Below are 18301 nucleotides of genomic sequence, written 5' to 3' on the forward strand. Positions count from 1 at the left end.
CTCGCAATGCAGAGTGTCTATGCAGAGAACGCTAGCCAATTCACTAGGATTTTGTTCTGTTTAGTCTTTAGAGTTGTAACTTTAAAATTTTTAAATTATTTGGAGAGAAATGCAGATTTGTGCCGAGAGTGAACCCTGGGCCTCAGACATGTTAAGCATGCCATCTACCCCGGGGCTAAGGGTTTTACTCAAAAGTAAAGAATGTATTGGCAAGCCTTCATCCTACCCGTGGCTTCTCTTTATGTTTTGTGTGTACGTTCTTGTGTGTACACGTGAGGTCAGAAGATGATTATAAGTGTCCTTTCTCAGGAACCGTAAGGCTTATATGCTAGGGTTTTTGTTGTTGTTGTTGTTGTTGGGGTTTTTTTTGTTGTTGTTTTTTGGGGGTTTTGTTTTTGTTTGTTTGTTTGTTTGTTTTGGGGGGGAGTTGTTTTGTTCTGTCTTGTTTTTTGCAGTTTCCAGGGATCAAACCCACATAGACAGGCTTATACAGCAAAGACTTCACTGACTTCTCCCCTACCCCCCCCCACGTGTGCTTTATCAATAGCAATACATTTAGTAAAACATTTAAACGTTTTTTGAATAAAAATGCAGATATCTTTCCTTTAAGTGTCCCCTTAACACTGAAGGACAGACGTGCTGGATAAGAATAGTGAAGATGAGTGCTCCCAGCTTAACTGAATGCAGGAGGAGACAAGAACCCTGATACACCAGATGAGACACAGGGTAGAAATGTGTTTTTAAGACAGGCTTTCTTCACAAGATTTGTTTTGTCTTTCTTTCTTCTTTTTTTTTTTAAGTTTATTTATTTATTTTAAGATTTATTTATTTTATATATATGGGTACACTGTAGCTGTACAGATGGTTGTGAGCCTTCATGTGGTTGTTGGGAATTGAATTAGGACCTCTGCTCACTCCGATTGGCCCCACTTGCTCTGGCCAACCCCTCTTGCTCCGGTCCAAAGATTTATTATTACAATTAAGTACACTTTCGCTGTCTTCAGACACACCAGAAGAGGGTGTCAGATTTCACTACTGGTGGCTGTGAGCCACCATGTGGTTGCTGGGATTTGAACTCAGGACCTTCAAAAGAGCAGTCAGTGATCTTACCCGCTAAGCCATCTCTCCAGCCCCTTGTTTTGTCTTTTGAGACAAGGCCTTACAGTGTATCCTGCAATCCCCCTGCCTCAGCCTCCTGGGCACTGTGTATGTATGCCACCATAAAGGGCGTTAGGATTCTTCTGTTGCTGTTTTGTTTTGTTTGTTTTTAAGATTTATGTATTTCGTGTCTATGAGTGCTCTGCTTGCATTCACACCTACAGGCCAGAAGAGGGCACTGAGTCCTATAAAAGACAGTTGTGAGCCACCATGTGGTTCCTGGGAATGGAACTCAGAACCTCTGAAAGAGCAGCCAGTGCTCTTAACCACTGAGCCATCTGTTCAGCTCCATTGGGGATATTTTGTACAAGCAATTAACTATACCGAACTGGATACAGTAAGTCCAATTTGCAACTATAATGCTTTGCTTTAATTCACTAACATGTATATATTCGGAGAGAGAATTTGGCCCATATGTCCTTTTAAAATTAGGAAACCCTGGCAAAATAACCAAATATGGCGAAGATGACAGCCCTGCTCACAGCACATAGCAGCCTCTGCCATGCTTAAGTTACAATAACATGGTTTAACTGAGGTGTATGTCTTACTGTGGTGAAATACTAAGGCATGAGGCCATGTGGAAAGGAAAGGGTTCATTTCATCTTACATTTTAGCCCGTCGTCCAGGGAAGTTAGGGCAGGAACTGAAGCAGGAACCTGGAGGCAGAAGCTGATGCAGAGGCCATGGAGGGAGGGGTGCTGCTTACTGGCTTGCTCCCCATAGCTTGCTCAGCCTGCTTTCTTATACAACTCAAGACCACTTGCCTGGGGGGGGGGGAGACGCCCACAATGCATTGCGTCCTCCCGTGTCAATCATCAATCAAGAAAATGCATCTCAGTCTCTCCTGCAGGCCAGTGTGATGGAAACAGTTTCTTAGTTGAGGTTCTCTCTTCCCAAATGACTCCAGCTTGTATCACATTGGCGCAAAACTAGCCAGCACAGCCGGGCGGTGGTGGCACACGCCTTCAATCCCAGCACTTGGGAGGCAGAGGCAGGCGGATTTCTGAGTTCGAGGCCAGCCTGGTCTACAAAGTGAGCTCCAGGACAGCTAGGGCTACACAGAGAAACTCTGTCTCGGAAAAACAAACAAAAAACAAGCAAACAAAACCTAGCCAGCACACATATGTATACAGACATCACATTCTTCCTCTGAGAACTGAGTTCTTCCTCAAACTCAACACCATAGCATCGTGCTTAGCAGTGTCCTATCATACGCATCACTCGGACAAGAAAACGTCAAAGAAGCTGGAACGTCCATTGATTCTCAGGATTACTGGAAACCTGGGATTTTAGATTCTGTCCCAAGTCCCTCCATGAATGGACCCATGGACACATTCCTTAAACACCCTGGTTTTCTCCCTTTGAAAAGATTGTCTCATATGAAGACCCCCTTCCAGCTCACACTCAGATGCTATATGCTTTATCTTAGGACATATAAACCATTGGGTGCCTTTAACAGAGGTGAGAGCAATTTGGAGGTTTTATCACATTCTGATCTTAAGTTCTAGATTTTGTTAACAAGGGATGTGGCTTGCTGGAGATTGTCCTCTGGGGAACAGCTATTGAGAGACAACATGACTCTCTTTCCTCGATGCTGAAATTGAATAAAGAGCTCTGCACTGGAGACATCTTAAGCTAGTGACATAGACACATGTCACAAGAGCTCTAGGGGAAATGAAACTCACCCAAGCTACTGTGTTGTCAAAGGGGCTGCCTGGCTGGTCATTTTCCCATCATGCCCCACTAGGGGGTGTTTATTTCCTTGGAGAACTTGGTATCATTGCCAGCCTTTCAAGCTTAGAAAATACAGGTTCAGTTAAAACACCAAGAGGTGCATGCAGTTTTGCTTATTCCCTTTGTAAACATTTATTGAGCACCTCTGAAGTGCTAGAACTTTGTTTGAAACAGTGGAACTCTAACATTTGTCTATACCAGAAAAGGGGGCTTAGCAGTCAGCTTAGGAAGTTCATCATACTGAGGAATGCATATTAGGGGTGTGTGTGTGTGTGTGTGTGTGTGTGAGAGAGAGAGAGAGAGAGAGAGAGAGAGAGAGAGAGAGAGAGAGAGCGAGCTCCATATGTGCACAGTGGCAGGCATACATACACATACAACAGATATACAAAAATGTAATAAAATCTTTAGGGATGCTCAAAAGTGTACTGTATATGTGTACCTAGTTTCTGAAGAGTCCAGGAGAGGATGCCACCACGTGGCACCACGTGTGAGCCATCACGTGGGTTCTCTGCAAGAGCAGCAAGTGGTCTTCAAAAAAAAAAAAAACTTTCAAGCATATGTGTGATGCCTGGGTGTATTATGGTATGTACATCACACGTATGCAGGAGCATGCAGAGGTCAGAAGTAGTGTTAGACTCCCTGGAAATGCAGTCTTTTTTTTTTTTTTTCGAGACAAGGTTTCTCTGTGTAGCCCTGGCTGTGCTGGAACTCACTCTGTAGACCAGGCTGGCTTCGAACTCAGAAATCCGCCTGCCTCTGCCTCCTGAATGCTGGAATTAAAGGCGTGCACCACCACGCCTGGCTCAATAAACACTCTTAAGCACTTAGCCATCTTTCCAGAGCTGTAAGGGATCTTAATAGCTAGCTCATCTACTCCAGCCCCCCAAAATGTTAATTCAATTTTTAAAAAATGAGTTTTAATGCAACAGATTACCTGGTACATTCGTACCCTAGAATGAGTCTCCTAGTTCCACTCCTATTAACTTTCACAAAAATGTCTTTAGTTTTTTATAGAATAGTAAGTTCAAGTACCCCAGATTGTGTAAATGGTGTCTTTAACTGTATATTCTCACAGATGATTGCTTTCTTAACATTTTTAATTCCTTCCACTGAAAACAGAGGACTGAAACCCCATCAATTCTTCCCTTCTATCTCATACTATTTTGGTGATGAAAATGAGCACTTTCCAGGCTTTCACACACACACACACACACACACACACACACACACACACAGAGGCAGTAGGGGCTGAAAAGATGGCTCCACACCTGAGGTGCACTGCTTTTGCAGAGGTTCCCAGTTGAGTTCCCAACTCCTTTGGCAGCTTCTAACTGCCTGTAATTCCTGCTCAAGGGGATCCAATGCCTTCCTCTGGATGCCATGGGCACTGATCCTAACAAGTGCACACACACACACACACACACACACACACACACACACACAGAGAGAGAGAGAGAGAGAGAGAGAGAGAGAGAGAGAGAGAGAGAGAGGAGAGAGAGAGAGAGCGCCTGGTCTACAGAGTGAGTTCCAGAACAGCCAGGGTATATAGAGAAACTCTGCCTCAAAAAACCAAAACCAAACAAACAAACAAATGTAGATATGCAGAGAAGTCAGCACTATGACCCACACTTGTAACTTATTACTTGAGCAGTTGTGGCAAGAGAATTGCCGCAAGCACAGGAGTTTGAGGCTAACATGGACTGCAAAGTTCGAGGCCAACTTGAACTGCTAAGTAAGTTAGTCTCAAAAAAAAGGGGGGGGGGGGGAGAATCGGGAGAGGAAGGGCCCTAACAAGGCTACAAAACTCTTGGTATATTTCAGAAATATCGCTATGAATAAATAGATGTACACACAATTGTGCTGTTCAGAGGATTAATTACATGATCAATAGCACTAATTCATCTCTAGTGATAGCCTAGGCGTCTTGGTCAAGTTCGTTTTCTCCACCAGCTATAGAATTAACAGGCAGGAAAATCTGCAGCAGACACCTCAGGCACCACAGACTGAATCAGCAGTTGAAGAAAAGCGTTTATTGGGGGTGAGGAAACACACATGTGTATCCAACACACAAGGAAACGGCCCTCTACAGAGGGGCACTCCGGACTGGGGCCTATCTAACAGTCTAGATCCTAATCTCACTTTGATAGTGAGCCCTGTGAAGGTACACAAGAAGTTCTTGAATGTACATTTGTATTGAGAACCCGCTGAAGTACTTTGCTGTGAAGGCGTGCAGAATTTCATGTAAAGCAGCAGTTAACGCTCTACATTATTCGCTCTACACTATTCTGACAAATATTAAGCTCGGATCAATCGCCATGCTAATCAATGTCCTCCGCTTCCCAGCCTTCATTCCAACTGCAGATTTTTTGGGGGGTAGTGGGGTGGGGTGGGTTTTTTTGTTTTTGTTTTTATTTTTGTTTTTTTGTTTTTTTGTTTTTTTTTTTTTTTTTTTGAGATAGGGTTTCTCTGTGCAGTCCTGGCTGTCCTGGAACTCATTCTGTAGACCAGGCTGGCCTCGAACTCAGAAATCCACCTCTGCCTTCCAAGTGCTGACATTACAGGCATGCGCCACCACTGCCCCGTCTCAACTGCAGATTTCTTATTGCCTTAGTGATGAGGGGTGGGGCGGTCTTAAAAATCTCCTATCCACTTCCAGCCTTTGTAAAGAGTTGGGAAACCTTTGTAAAGTGTTGGGAAACCTCGGAAACCTAACCAGTCAGGAATCATATGTGTACCGCGGGTGGTTGAGTTTTCTCCCTTCACACCGGAAGCGGGAGCAGGATCCCTCTCTCCGGCCTCTGTTTCCGGGTGCGGTGTCTAACAGAGACGCACCCTAGGAGAGCATCACGTCTCCATAGCAACCGGTGGTCCAGGCGCTGAGGCCAGACCGGCGGGGCGGGGCCAGGCGGTGGGGGCGGAGCTGAGTCTGTCCCGGGCAAGGCGCCGGCGGCCCCGAATCACCTGTCCACTCCGCGAACTGAGTTTGGGCGGCTGGCGGAGAGTTTGAGAGCGGGGTAGTCGGAGCTTCTAACCGGAATGGAGGAAGGAGACTTCTCAGGTTCATCCGTGCGATCCGAGGTGACGGATGGGCAGAACACCACGACCACGACAGAAACACACACAACCTCTGAACTCCAACGGAAGCCCCTTGTGCTCAGGCTCCTGGAGGTGCAAAATGGTGATGAGGCCGAAGCGGTTGGGGAGGAAGGACAAGAAGAGGACAACGAAGGGTCCAAGACTCACAAATCCCATGAGGCCTCCGCATCCTTCAGGTCCCACAACTCCAGCGATCCCCGCAAGGCCAGCGATCCTCCCCAGTCCCGCAAGGCCAGTGATTCCCTCCGGTCTCGCAAGGGCAGTGAGCCCCTGGAGCCCCGCAAGACCAGTGAATCCCTCCAGTCCCTAAGGGGCGGTGATTCCCTTCAGTCATCGGAGAGCCAGGAGGATGGAAAAGATGACTTGTTTCCCAACGCAGTGATTATGACCTCCCCATCTTTGATAGCCAGATACCTACCACGGCTCCAGCTGGCTTCTCTGAGAGGTAGGTTTAGCCCTGACCCCGCTGAATCCGAGCTAAATGTTCGCTGTTTTAAGGAACCTGACTCTACCTGCTGCTTTACAGCCACTTCTCTTTATACTTCAAGGAATCCAAAGGGAAATTGACACCCTAATGACAGAAGCCACCTCACACTTCCACGATTGAACCTCCCATGTACTGGAGGCACTCTGGGCTCGAAGCCTCTCATAATCCTTTGGCTAAGTACATCATTGCATCCAGCTATTCCTGTATTTGCACGTGAGGTTTTGTTTATTGATTATTGTATTATATTGTAATTACACTGTCGCTGTCTTCAGACACACCAGAAGAGGGTCAGATCTCATTACAGATAGTTGTGAGCCACCATGTGGTTGCTGGGTTTTGAACTCAGGACCTTCAGAAGAGCAGTCAGTCCTCTTAACCACTGAGCCATCTCACCAGCTCTGTTTTGTTGTTTTTTTTCAAGACAGGGTTTCTTTGTAGCCCTGGCTGTCCTGGAACTCACTCTGTAGACCAGACTGGCCTCGAACTCAGAAATCCGCCTGCCTTTGCCTCCCAACTGCTGGGATTAAAGGCGTGCGCTGCCACCACCACCACCACCACCACCACCCGGCTGTTCTATTTTTAATGATTTCTCTTACTCCCCAACCAAAGACAGATCCTCAAAGTGAGAATGTTTTTGTCAGTATCTGGTGTCCGGGCCCAGGGAAAAACCAAACATTCAGGGAACAAATATTGAAAGGATGCTTGGAACAGGTCATCATCTGGTCAGACCCTCTCAAACTTGCAAGGGCATAAGGCTGATGGGACTTGACCGGAAACATCCTTGCTGCTGCCCCTTGAGCTCACTTCCAGCTCTTTGCCAGAGACCGTTTGTGCTGGAGCAGCCAGCCCATGTTCTCCCTAGGGATCACTTCCCAACTGGCCTCAGTTCTAGGGTTTATCACTGCGGTCACCCCTTCCTAGTCTCCCACCACTTCACTGGCTCTGGCTGGCCACCATTCTTCTGACAGATCTCCAACCCTGGTAACCCCCAGCTCTTCTTATACCTAGAGCTCTCCACTCTTGCTATACGAAATTACATTATTGTACTGATTTTTAAAAAGATTTTATTTATTTTATTTTTATGACTACACTGTAACTATCTTCAGACACACCAGAAGAGGGCATCAGATCCCATTACGGATGGTTGTGAGCCACCATGTGGTTGCTGGGAATTGAACTCAGGACCTCTGGAAGAGCAGCTCTTAACCACTGAGACATCTCTCTAGCCCCCGTACTGATTGGTTTTATTTCAACTTCATTACTACAAATTGTAATTAGACAAATTGTAATTAGTACTGGGCGCTTCCTGGCAGATTCCCTTTTACTTACTGTGTAAATGCATTCTTTTTTTTTTTTTTTTAAGATTTATTATATGTATGAGTACACTGTTCCTGTCTTCAGACAAAGAAAAGGGCATTGGATCTCATTACAGATGGTTGTGAGCCACCATATGGTTGCCGGGAATTGAACTCAGAACCTCTGGGAGAGCAGTCAGTGCTCTTAACCACTGAGCCATCTCTCCAGGCCCACAACTAAGTGCATCCTTTAGTCTCCACCAAGCTTCACACCTTTGTCTTTCACCCAATGGAAGACTGCATCTTATATTTTACCAAGAAATGGATACTTACTTGCTTACCCGCAGTTTATTGGCCCCCGGACACAAGTGCTCAGAGTGTCTTTTCTCATCTTTCAGGGGAGACTTGTGCTTGTTTTTTATGAAGCACATTTTCCTCCTAGGCCTCAGATTCCACTGTTTCCTGAAGAACTTTGATCTCACATCTGTCTCCACTCCATACAGCATCAGGTTCTCCCTCTCTAATGAATCAGTCCTATTAGCAAATGCACTCTTATCTTGAAACAACCTTTGACCCTATGCCTTCTTTATCATCCTCGCCCCCTCCCCCCCACACACACAGGACCCACTTCCTCCTCTTATTCTCCTCTTGGTGTGGCCTGGTCTCTAAAATCCATAGCCTTGAAACTTCACATGGCCCCCTTAGCCATCTCAAGCTGCATTTCTTAATGCCTCACTCGCCAGTGTGCACGTCCATCTTTCCCTCTATCTCTTCCTTTAACACCGCATCAACAAGCATACAAAATGGAGTCTGAAGAGTGGGGAAGAGGCCTTGTTGTGCAATCGTGGGGACCTGAGTTCCGATCTAGTCACCCATGTCGTGAGTGTGATTCTCAAACTCCAGTGCAGGGGGAAGATGGGGGAGACAGACAGAAGGAGCCCCCGGTGTCAAAGGAATAAGGTGGAGAATGATCAAACAGGACACCCAGCCATCCTCGCTTGGCCTCCTCGAGCACGTGTGCGCGCTCTCTCTCTCTCTCTCACACACACACACATGCATGTGCACACACAAACTCACACACTACTCACACTCATTATCTTTTTTTCTTTCTTTTTTTTTTTTTTTTTGGTTTTTCGAGACAGGGTTTCTCTTTATAGCTCTGGCTGTCCTGGAGCTCACTTTGTAGACCAGGCTGGCCTCGAACTCAGAAATCCGCCTGCCTCTGCCTCCCGAGTGCTGGGATTAAAGGCGTGCGCCACCACGCCCGGCTCATTATCTTTTTTTCTTCAACTACAGTGCTGCACCTAAAGGGACCCCTTTCTTCCATCGCCAGTGGATATACTGTCTTTACTTCTATTGGTGGCCATTTCTGCCTTCTATTTGTTGGACCTCATCCCATCTAACTTTAATTTTTTTTTGTTTTGTTTGTTTGTTTGTTTGTTTGTTTTTTCGAGACAGGGTTTCTCTGTGTAGCCTTGGCTGTCCTGGAACTCACTCTGTAGACCAGGCTGGCCTCGAACTCAGAAATCCGCCTGCCTCTGCCTCCCGAATGCTGGGATTAAAGGAGTGCGCCACCACACCCGGCCCTAACTTTAATTTTTAAAAATAATTGTGTGTGTATGGATATATACCAATGATGCATATATGTGGTTGTGTGTGTGTGTACCACAGTGGAGTCAGAGAACCATTCTGCAGAGTCTATCTTTATGTGGGTTCTGTCAAGTCACGCACTGAGCTGTGTTACCAGTCCCATCTAACCTCTCTCTGATGCATCCTTTGGTCACCTCTTTCCTGGACCATCCTCCCCATTGAGATACAAATACTATACAATTCCTGTACCTGGAAACAACCACAGATCTTCCCTCAGCCCCCAACAACCCTTCTCTTCCAGGTACCACTCTATTTCCCTGCTTGATTTAGAGGGGACCTTCCCGCCAAAATCCTCAAAATGGTTAACATGAAGTCATTATTTCAGTGCCCTCTCTTTCTGTCCTCCTGAGAACTAGTTAAATTAAGATCTCATTCCCTCCACTTAGCTGAGGCTGCTTGTATTGGGGTCACAATGATCTCTTCCTGCTCAAAGCAAAGGCGAATGCTTCGTTTGACACATTTCTTCCTATCCTGGGAACCTGTCTTGTTTCCTGAAATACCAGTATCGCTGTCAGAATAGTAGTATCCCTGTTGGAATACCAGTTTGACTGTCAGAATACAAGATTTCCTGCCAGGATAGCAGTTTCCCTGTTATCCTACCTCACAAACTCTTCCTGACTCTATTTCCTTTGTGTGGAGTCTTCTCTTCCCAGCCTTTAGGTTGAAGCCACCGATGGCTTAGTCCTCTCGGATTCTTCTAGAACTTCCCTTTATTCTCCGCATGATGTCATCGGTTCCATGGCCTCGTTGCCAGTAGCTTTTCACATTATTGCTTTAATGTCTTACAACTCAATTATCTGGTTTTCCTACTTGACTGTCCACACGAAGCAAGCTCAATGTATCCAAAAAAAAAAAAAAAAAAAAAAAAAACCCCACAAACAAACCCTAGCTTTGAACTATATACTATGAACCTTTATTAGTACCAAAATTATCATTGTATTTTTTAATCTTGTATTATATTTATTGCTTTGTTGTTTTTATGTCTTGCCTCATTGACCACAATGGCCTCCAGGTGGCTGTGTGCTTTGGCTCTTAGCCCTCCCCTCCAGTTCATTGTTCGCAGAGGGGTCAGGGCCATCTTCTAACATGTATATTACATGTATATTACATGAAGATTTCCTGCTCCCAACCACCCCAGAGGTAGTTCCTACCTTGTGTGGCTTAATAATCTAAAGTCTAATTAGAGGGTCTCCAAAGCCTCACTTGATCTAGCCTAACCTTTAACCTGATTTTGTTTTGAGATAAATTTCTGTCAGTCCAGGCTGGCTTCAAACTCATTATGTAGCCAAGGGTGACCTTGAATTTCTAATCCTTGTGCCTCCTCCTCCTCCATGCCTCTCCCTCCCCAGTGTTTAGGATTACAGGCATAGACTGCCATCCTTGGTTTATGCTGGGCAGGAGATGGAAACCAGGGCTTTGTGTGTGACTGATAAGTATGCTCTTCCTCAGCTGAGCTACATCTCCAGCTGGCTAACCTGATCTTGAACTTGACCTGGCATGTTCTTAACTTTAGGACTGTCATGCTCCCTATGTTTTATTTGCTCTTGAGGTACATGGGCACCCCCTCCTACCTCAGAATCACGTCACCTTTCTTCAGCTAGGACACTCTTAGATCAAGTATTTGATCTCTCCACATACCGAAAATAATAGTCTTTGATCTGCTAATTAAAAAAAAAACACACATATCCAACTCTAATATGTGTCTCTAATAGAGTGCCATCATCACACTCTCATGAATGTAGAACCTAATAATTTTTGTTGGATGAAGAAACTCTTTACTGACTTCTGTGTCATGAAATCCACTGGGTCCTTTTGTGTCCTGGGTGTTGTAAGAAGATTCAGGGTTGAAACCTGTGAGGGATCTAGAACAGATTTTGGTACACGATATTCATACAGTAGACACTAGCTGTAGGAGTATTGGTATTAGCTTATTTAATCTCTTGGCAGCATTTTGTACATATGGTTATTCCCTTGAAACACAGAACTTCTTATGTCCTCTGGGACAGCACACCCTCATGAGAATAGGACTGAGGATGAGGGCTTAGAGGTCAGGAGATCACGTGATGAACTCCAGGAAATCTGACTCTGGAGACCAACATCAGGGTGCAGATTTGAGTTGATTGCCCTGTCCGGGAGCATCAACAATGTTTGAGCCAATCCCAAGCCTTGGCTCCTTTTTGCTGTCTCACCAGTCTGCCAGGAGCAGTCTGTCTGCTTTGAGCAGAAAGAGATCATTGTGACTTCAACACAAGCAGCCTCGACTAAGTGGAGGGAATGAGATCTTAATTTAACTAGTTCTCAAGAGGACAGAAAAAGAGGTTGCTGGAATCATGACTTTTAAATAATTATGTTAACTATTTTGAAGATTTTTTGGGGGGTCCCCCTCTAAGTCAAGTCTTCCTCCTCTTCCTCATTCCTCATTGAAATTGAGTCTTTCCATCCAGCCCTGGTTGTTCCATTCTGGAACTCCCTAGGCAGACCAGGCTGACCTTGAACTCACAGAGATCTGCCTGCCTCTGGTCCCGGGTACTGAGATTAAAGTGTGTGCCAAGCACAGGTTCTTTTAGTTCATTCTTACTTGCTAATATTAACTCTCAGATCACACAGTAATCATGTGTATGCAATATTACATGGGGTGGGGGAGGGGTGGGGGAGGGGAAGCAGAGAGTTACTGTGGTGATTAAGACATTAAGGAACCCGGTTTTACAAAGCCTGGGGTGGTGGCACACACCTTTAAACCCAAGGCTTAGGAGGCAGGGATGGGAGGAGGTCCATAAGTCTGAGGCCAGCCTGTCTTAAATAACAAGAGTAGAAAAGGGACACGGTTTCAGAATTGAAGTGAACTGCAGAGGTGAGGTGCAGGTCTGTGGAAGTCATGGAAGCAAGGACTGCAGGCCTGTGGAGGCTCCAATCCAGACAGATGGACAGACAGACATTACACATGCTGTGTCAATAATGGAGATGGTCTGAGTGGAGCCCCGGGACAGTCAGGAATTCTCTGCCTACTGGTCATCGGTGCACACGGTGGAGACCCATGATAGGATGTGGGGTTGGTCACCATTGCAGTTAGATGTCCTCTTCTATACGGGCTCAAAATATGGTCCTCTTCTTCAGTCTGGACTGTCTTTGAAAAGTTCCCAAGCCTGTTTTCTTCTGTTATGGCTTTTATGTGTCCCGCTCATGTGTTCCCAATGTACTTTGGGAAGTTTACAGCCGGTGCCTCGGTCCTGTAAGACGCACCTGTCATCCTGAGCCTCACGGTCATGCTGAACAGGCAGTATCTACCTGTACAGTGAGATATAAAGCCATCTGCCTTTGCTGCTGCATCCAAGCTGGAACCAAAGTCTGTTTGTAAACTAGTTTCCCGGGGGTGGGGGGGTGGGGGGGTGGGGTGGGGGGGTGGGGGCAGCATACAGCCTGAAAGCCGCCATTTTCACACAGTACAGAGTAACTGAGAACCAGACACAGCGTAATCATTAACCGTCTTCAAGCACAGTGGGCAGCCCTCTCCTGGTGAGCCACATCTCAGATCCCCTTCTGCCTTTATCCTCAGATCAAACTCAGGTCGTCAAGCTTACGTCAGATAACTACATCTGATGAGCACCTCAGCAGATATTTTAATGTTTTATTTTGACATAGTCTTGCTACAGTCTCCAGACATGCGTTTGATCTTGTGATTCTTCTGCCTCGGCCCCCCTAGTAGCTAGGATTATAGGTCTGTATTACCAAGCCCAGCACCAAGCTAAATTTTTATATTCTCACTCTCTCTCTCTCTCTTAATTCCAACTCTCATATTCAATAGCCTACTGGACATCTCCAGTCAGATGGGGTATTGGTATCTCTATTATAAAGTACATTATTAGTATTATTATTTTCAATCATGAATTTTGTGTGTACACGTGATGTAGTATGCATGTATATGGGCATGTGCATGCCAAGGCACACATGGGGGATGGTGGTGGTCAGAAAACAACTTTGTGGAGTTGCTTGGATCCAGCTCACACCACTGGGCTTGCATCTGATGCATGAGACTCCCTGCTGCGCCACCTTGCCAGCTCTAGAGTGTACTGCTTAATGGAAGTCTTCCTTTCCCTCCCAACCCCGTTCTTCCTTGGGTGTTTCCCATCTAAGACAATAGCATCTGCTTGCTCGTGCTAAAACAGTTTCCTCTTCTTCCCAGGTTCCTTTTTTCTTTTTCTCACTCACAAAAACAATCATTCACAGAACATGCTAACACCCACCCGGCCATGCTAACACCCACCCGGCCATGCTAACACCCACCCGGCCATGCTAACACCCACCCGGCCATGCTAACACCCACCCGGCCATGCTAACACCCACCCGGCCATGCTAACACCCACCCGGCCATGCTAACACCCATCCGGCCATGCTAACACCCACCCGGGCTAGGGTTATTTCTCACCTGGATTTCTACTTTGGCTTTCAGAATCATCTTCTTATTTTTCGTCTCATGCTCTGAAGTCCCATTGTCACCCGAGCTAAAGAAGGTATTTAAAACCCCAAACGGCGTCCTGTTTTCTCAGTCTTTCCTGTGGCTTCCAATCGCTCTGAGAGTCAACCTCACAGCTCCTCCAGCTCCCAGGCCCCGTACCCCATTTCCCCTTCCTCCCTATCGCACCTCTCCACTCTTCACCTGTGTAGCTTCCTTGACCTGCCTCATGCTCTTTCCTGCTAGGATCCTTGTTTGCCCGGGATCATTCACAGTCAGTGTGGTGGTTTGAATATGCTTGGTCCAGGGAGTGGCACTATAAGGGGGTGTGGCTTCGTTGGAGTGGGTGTGGCCTTGTTGGAGGAAGTGTGTCACCGTGGGGGTGGGCTTTTGGAGAGCTTCCTCCTAGCTGCCTAAGGATGCCAGTCTTCTGTTTGCCTTTGGAATAAGATGTAGACCTCTCAGCTCCTTGACTTGCACCATGTCTGCCTGGATGCTGCCATGCTTCTACCCAATAAACACTGTCTGAGCACCTATTTAGAAGATGCTGTGTTGTCTTTGATGTGCAATGAAGAATAAGGCATATATCAAGATTCAGTTCAAAGTGTTAAAGCATATAATGGTTTCTATCTACCATCAGGTCACCTAACAACCATAGAAATGATTAGAACTACTGTATCCACATAGAGGCTCTGGGATGTGGGTGCGTGAGTATAATATAGATTACGTTTTTTGAGCCCCTGTCTATGAGGTTAGGGAGCTTGGATGTGTCCATAGCAATAACATATCCTTAGCATAAAAGGAAAGAGGCTGGAGTGCCTCACGGGACAGTTATTTCACTTTTCTGAATTAGCAGACGATGATAACCTCCTCTTAAACAGAAGAAAAGCTAAGAAAGAAAAAAAAAGAAAGAAAGAAAGAAAGAAGAAAGAAAGAAAGAAAGTGTTGTGTCCGGCCAGCAGATCACAGCCTGGGTTCTAGCCTGGAAAGGCATTTTGGAAACCTGGAAGAGAAGAGGGGCTAGGCGGCGAGAGAAGGGAATGAAGCTAAGACAAGATTCTGATCAAAGCTCAATTTTACTATTTCCAGACACTCAGTTATAAAGGAAGGGGGAGGGAACCCGATTTCCCGCCAAGTAACTCAGGGTCCAGTAGCAGGACGAACACGTGTGTGCCTCCTCCAAGCAACAAAGCGACAGGGTTCAGCAGTAGGCGTGGCAGGACGAATGAGCAGGTAGCTCCACCTTTGAGCAAGCAGGTTCAAGCAGGTGGGGGGAGACCACAAGAAAGCACATTCAAAAAATGTTCCTTAAAGTCACTTACCTGAAACAATGGACAGAGACCACTTAGAATGCATGTAGAGCAGGGATTCTCAACCTGTGGGTCTCGACCCCTTTGGGATCAAATGACTCTCACAGGGGTAGCATACCAGATAACCTGCACATCGGATAATTACATTACAATTCACAACAATAGCAACATTAGAGTTATGAAGTAGCAATGAAATAGTTTCTGAATGGGGGCTCACCACAACACGATGATTCAAGGGGCACAGCATAAGGCATATTGAGAACCGCTGCCCTAGAGTATTCAGTGTGGATTTAGGGAAGTGCTTTAAATAAGACCTCAGAAGAGTATAGTCGGAAGTCATCGTGAGTGAAATCTTTCTCCTTCTCTCAGTGCCAGGGATCAAACCCACAGCGGGGCTGTATCCTCATGTCCTTAGTTCTATAGGGCAGCATTGACTCTGTAACTCATGCTGGCCTTTGACTCCAGAGTCTTCTGTTTGTGCCTCCTAAGTGCTGGGATTACAGGCGTGCACTACCACACCCTGACAAGAATTGTCTGAATTTAAAACACTTTGAGGCAAAGCCACATGGCTCAACAGATAAAAAACACCACCAGATCTGACAACCTAAATTCAGTGGTAGACGGAACCAACTCCAGTCAGAAGATGGCTTGTTTTAGTACAAACACACACACACACACAGTGTAAATGCAATTTTAAAACTTTTTAAACCTATTTTGAAATCTGTAAGACTTTCCCAGATACAAGGGCTAGAGTCACATAAAAAGAAGTACACATCTCAGCACCGTCCTCTCCCAACTCCTCTCTGACCTTTTACTGGGAACTGCTAGTTTGCATATCTTCATAGAAACACAAGAAAATTCTGTGCAAGCACAAGCATGATTTTCCATTTCTTCCTCCACAGTAGCACAGTGCACAATCCTGCTGCATTCTTTCTTCCACTGGACAATATGCATATCTATCTGCCAGGCACAGTGGCACATGCTTTTAAGTCCAGCACTCAGGAGGCAAAGGCAGGTAGATCTCTGTGTTTGAGGCCAGCCTGGTCTACATAGTGAATTCTAGGATAGCCAGAGCTACATAGTGAGACCCCATCAAACACAAAACACAAGACAAAACAAGCAAAACAAAAGCATGCCATATCTCATTATCTAAATCCCTCACTGCTTCCAGGACCTTGCTGAAACAATACAATAGAGACTTGAACCAAAGCCAGTTGGTGAAGCTCTAGAGCTTCCAGAAGATTGCTGCAGTGTGCAATTAGCTGTCAAGAAAATGTGCCACAAACATACCTGTCTAAGCATTTTATTGCTGCAATGAAACACCATGACTAAAAAGCAAGTTGGGGAGGAAAGGGTTGACTCAGCTTACACTTTCTACATTTCTGTTTATCACTGAAGGAAGTCAGGACTGGAACTCAAATGGAGCAGGAGCTGATGCAGAGGCCATGGAGGAGTGCTGCTTACTGGCTTGCTCCTCATGCCTTGCTCGGCCTACCTTCTTATAGAACCCAGGGCCATCAGCGCAGGGATGGCACCACCCACAATAGACTAAGCCCTCGTCCACTGATCATTAATTGAGAGAATGCCTTATAGCTGGATCTGGAGGCATTTCCTCAAATGAGGCTCCTTCCCCTCTGATGACTCTAGCTGTGTCAAGATGACACATAAACCCAGCCAGTCCAATGCCCAAAGGAGGCAATGCTTTTACTGTGGTTCCTCTTCCCAGGTGACTCTAGGTTTGTGTCCAGTTGACAGCTGAGCCTAATTGTGAGCATGGACTTATTTATATTTCCACCAATCATGTGCTATGTCTTCCACTCATTCAAAATTGCTTATATGAATACACACAGGACTGCACCACCAAGAGATGTATCTGTTTTAAAAATTAACAGTCAATTTGAGGGAGGTAATTGCTAGTGGAGGAAGAAGGAAAATAAACAAAACAAAAGACGATATAGTGAAGCCCAGCATAACGTCTTCTGGAACATTCTACCACTACAAGCACATACACTAGCTTTTGAAAACACAGAACTCCCCTCTGTTCCTGGCACTCAGCACTTTTCTTGGTCGAGTTCTTCCTTGTCTTGCCCTCCCTCATTGGTATGGACTTCTTAGAAGGCAGGCAGGGCCAGGTGAAAATTTCTTCCATGTTGACATTTCATCTTCATTACCTTGCCAGATTTATCCCTAGGAATGACTGGGTCCCAAGTACTCTGAGGGCCTGGAAGCCTCCCTCCAGAAGGTGGCAGTCTTGTCCACCGATGACTCGGTCCCACACCATCATCCTGTTTGCTAGGCTGTAGAGGCTGTGCTAAAAGCACTGGGGTTTGGTTCTATGGAGTAAGATTGAAACCTGGTACCATTCTGATGCTCTCTGGGAGGAAGAAGTAAGTGCTCGGCCATCTTGTTCCAGATCCTTCAGCTGCACCTTGCTAGATCCCATAGAGGTGAAGAAGCAAGATCCCAGGTGACTCTGGGTTTGAGGGCTTAGTGTATTGTGGGTGGTGCCCTCCCTGCGCTGATGGACCTGGGTTCTATAAGAAGGTAGAAGTCAGCAGTGTTGGAGGTCATCTGACCTAAGCACAAGTCCCCCGCAGTCCTTCCTCCTTGCCGTTTTCAGCCGCCCTGGCCCCATGGTGTTGGTGTCTCTATGATCCATGTCCTCCACAGGGCTTTCAGACTTCCTCTCCTGTATTGTTCGCTTCGAATTCACCTTCTTCCACATCAGCAGGTATCTGGCACCTCCTTCTTATTCACACTTCCTCCACCCCCAAACCCCAGTTTAAGTATCAAGTCCTCTAAAAGGTGACTCTCAAACTATTCTCCCTAAAGCAGGCAACATCCTCTGCTCACCCAGTACATCACAGGCATTCATCTCTACCCTGGACCTAATTACTGGACTCTTGTCCATCTTCCTCTCTACTGTGTTAAGCTACATGAAGACAGGTTGGGGACTTTAGACTCTTGGGTTTTTTTCTACTCTAAAGCTTGCAACAGGTGGATGAAAGGAGTCTTCTATATGGGTGCTTCTGTCATCCTCTAGGTTCAGTTAGTAGCTACTGAGCTCAAGGAACCGGTGTCCATGGAGTGGTCTAAATATTTGACAGCATTTCGTCATACC

The 18301-nt window shown here is 46.0% G+C and overlaps 1 protein-coding gene across 2 annotated transcripts in view; it reads left to right on the top strand.

Annotated features, from left to right (window-relative positions):
• The first annotated feature begins 5792 nt into the window (after positions 1-5792).
• The window catches only part of Spmap2l (sperm microtubule associated protein 2 like), a 42211-nt gene continuing 29702 nt past the window's right edge, over positions 5793-18301 (top strand). For both annotated transcript variants that reach the window (XM_021163713.2, XM_085836200.1), the window contains exon 1: positions 5793-6433. In XM_021163713.2, the coding sequence (XP_021019372.1) occupies positions 5929-6433 (505 nt within the window). In that variant the 5' untranslated portion in view covers positions 5793-5928. The remainder of the gene's footprint in view (positions 6434-18301) is intronic.

The sequence above is a fragment of the Mus caroli genome, unplaced genomic scaffold (assembly GCF_978045245.1).
Source record: "Mus caroli unplaced genomic scaffold, Mus_caroli_1 scaffold_4, whole genome shotgun sequence".
Classification (NCBI taxonomy): Eukaryota; Metazoa; Chordata; class Mammalia; order Rodentia; family Muridae; genus Mus; species Mus caroli.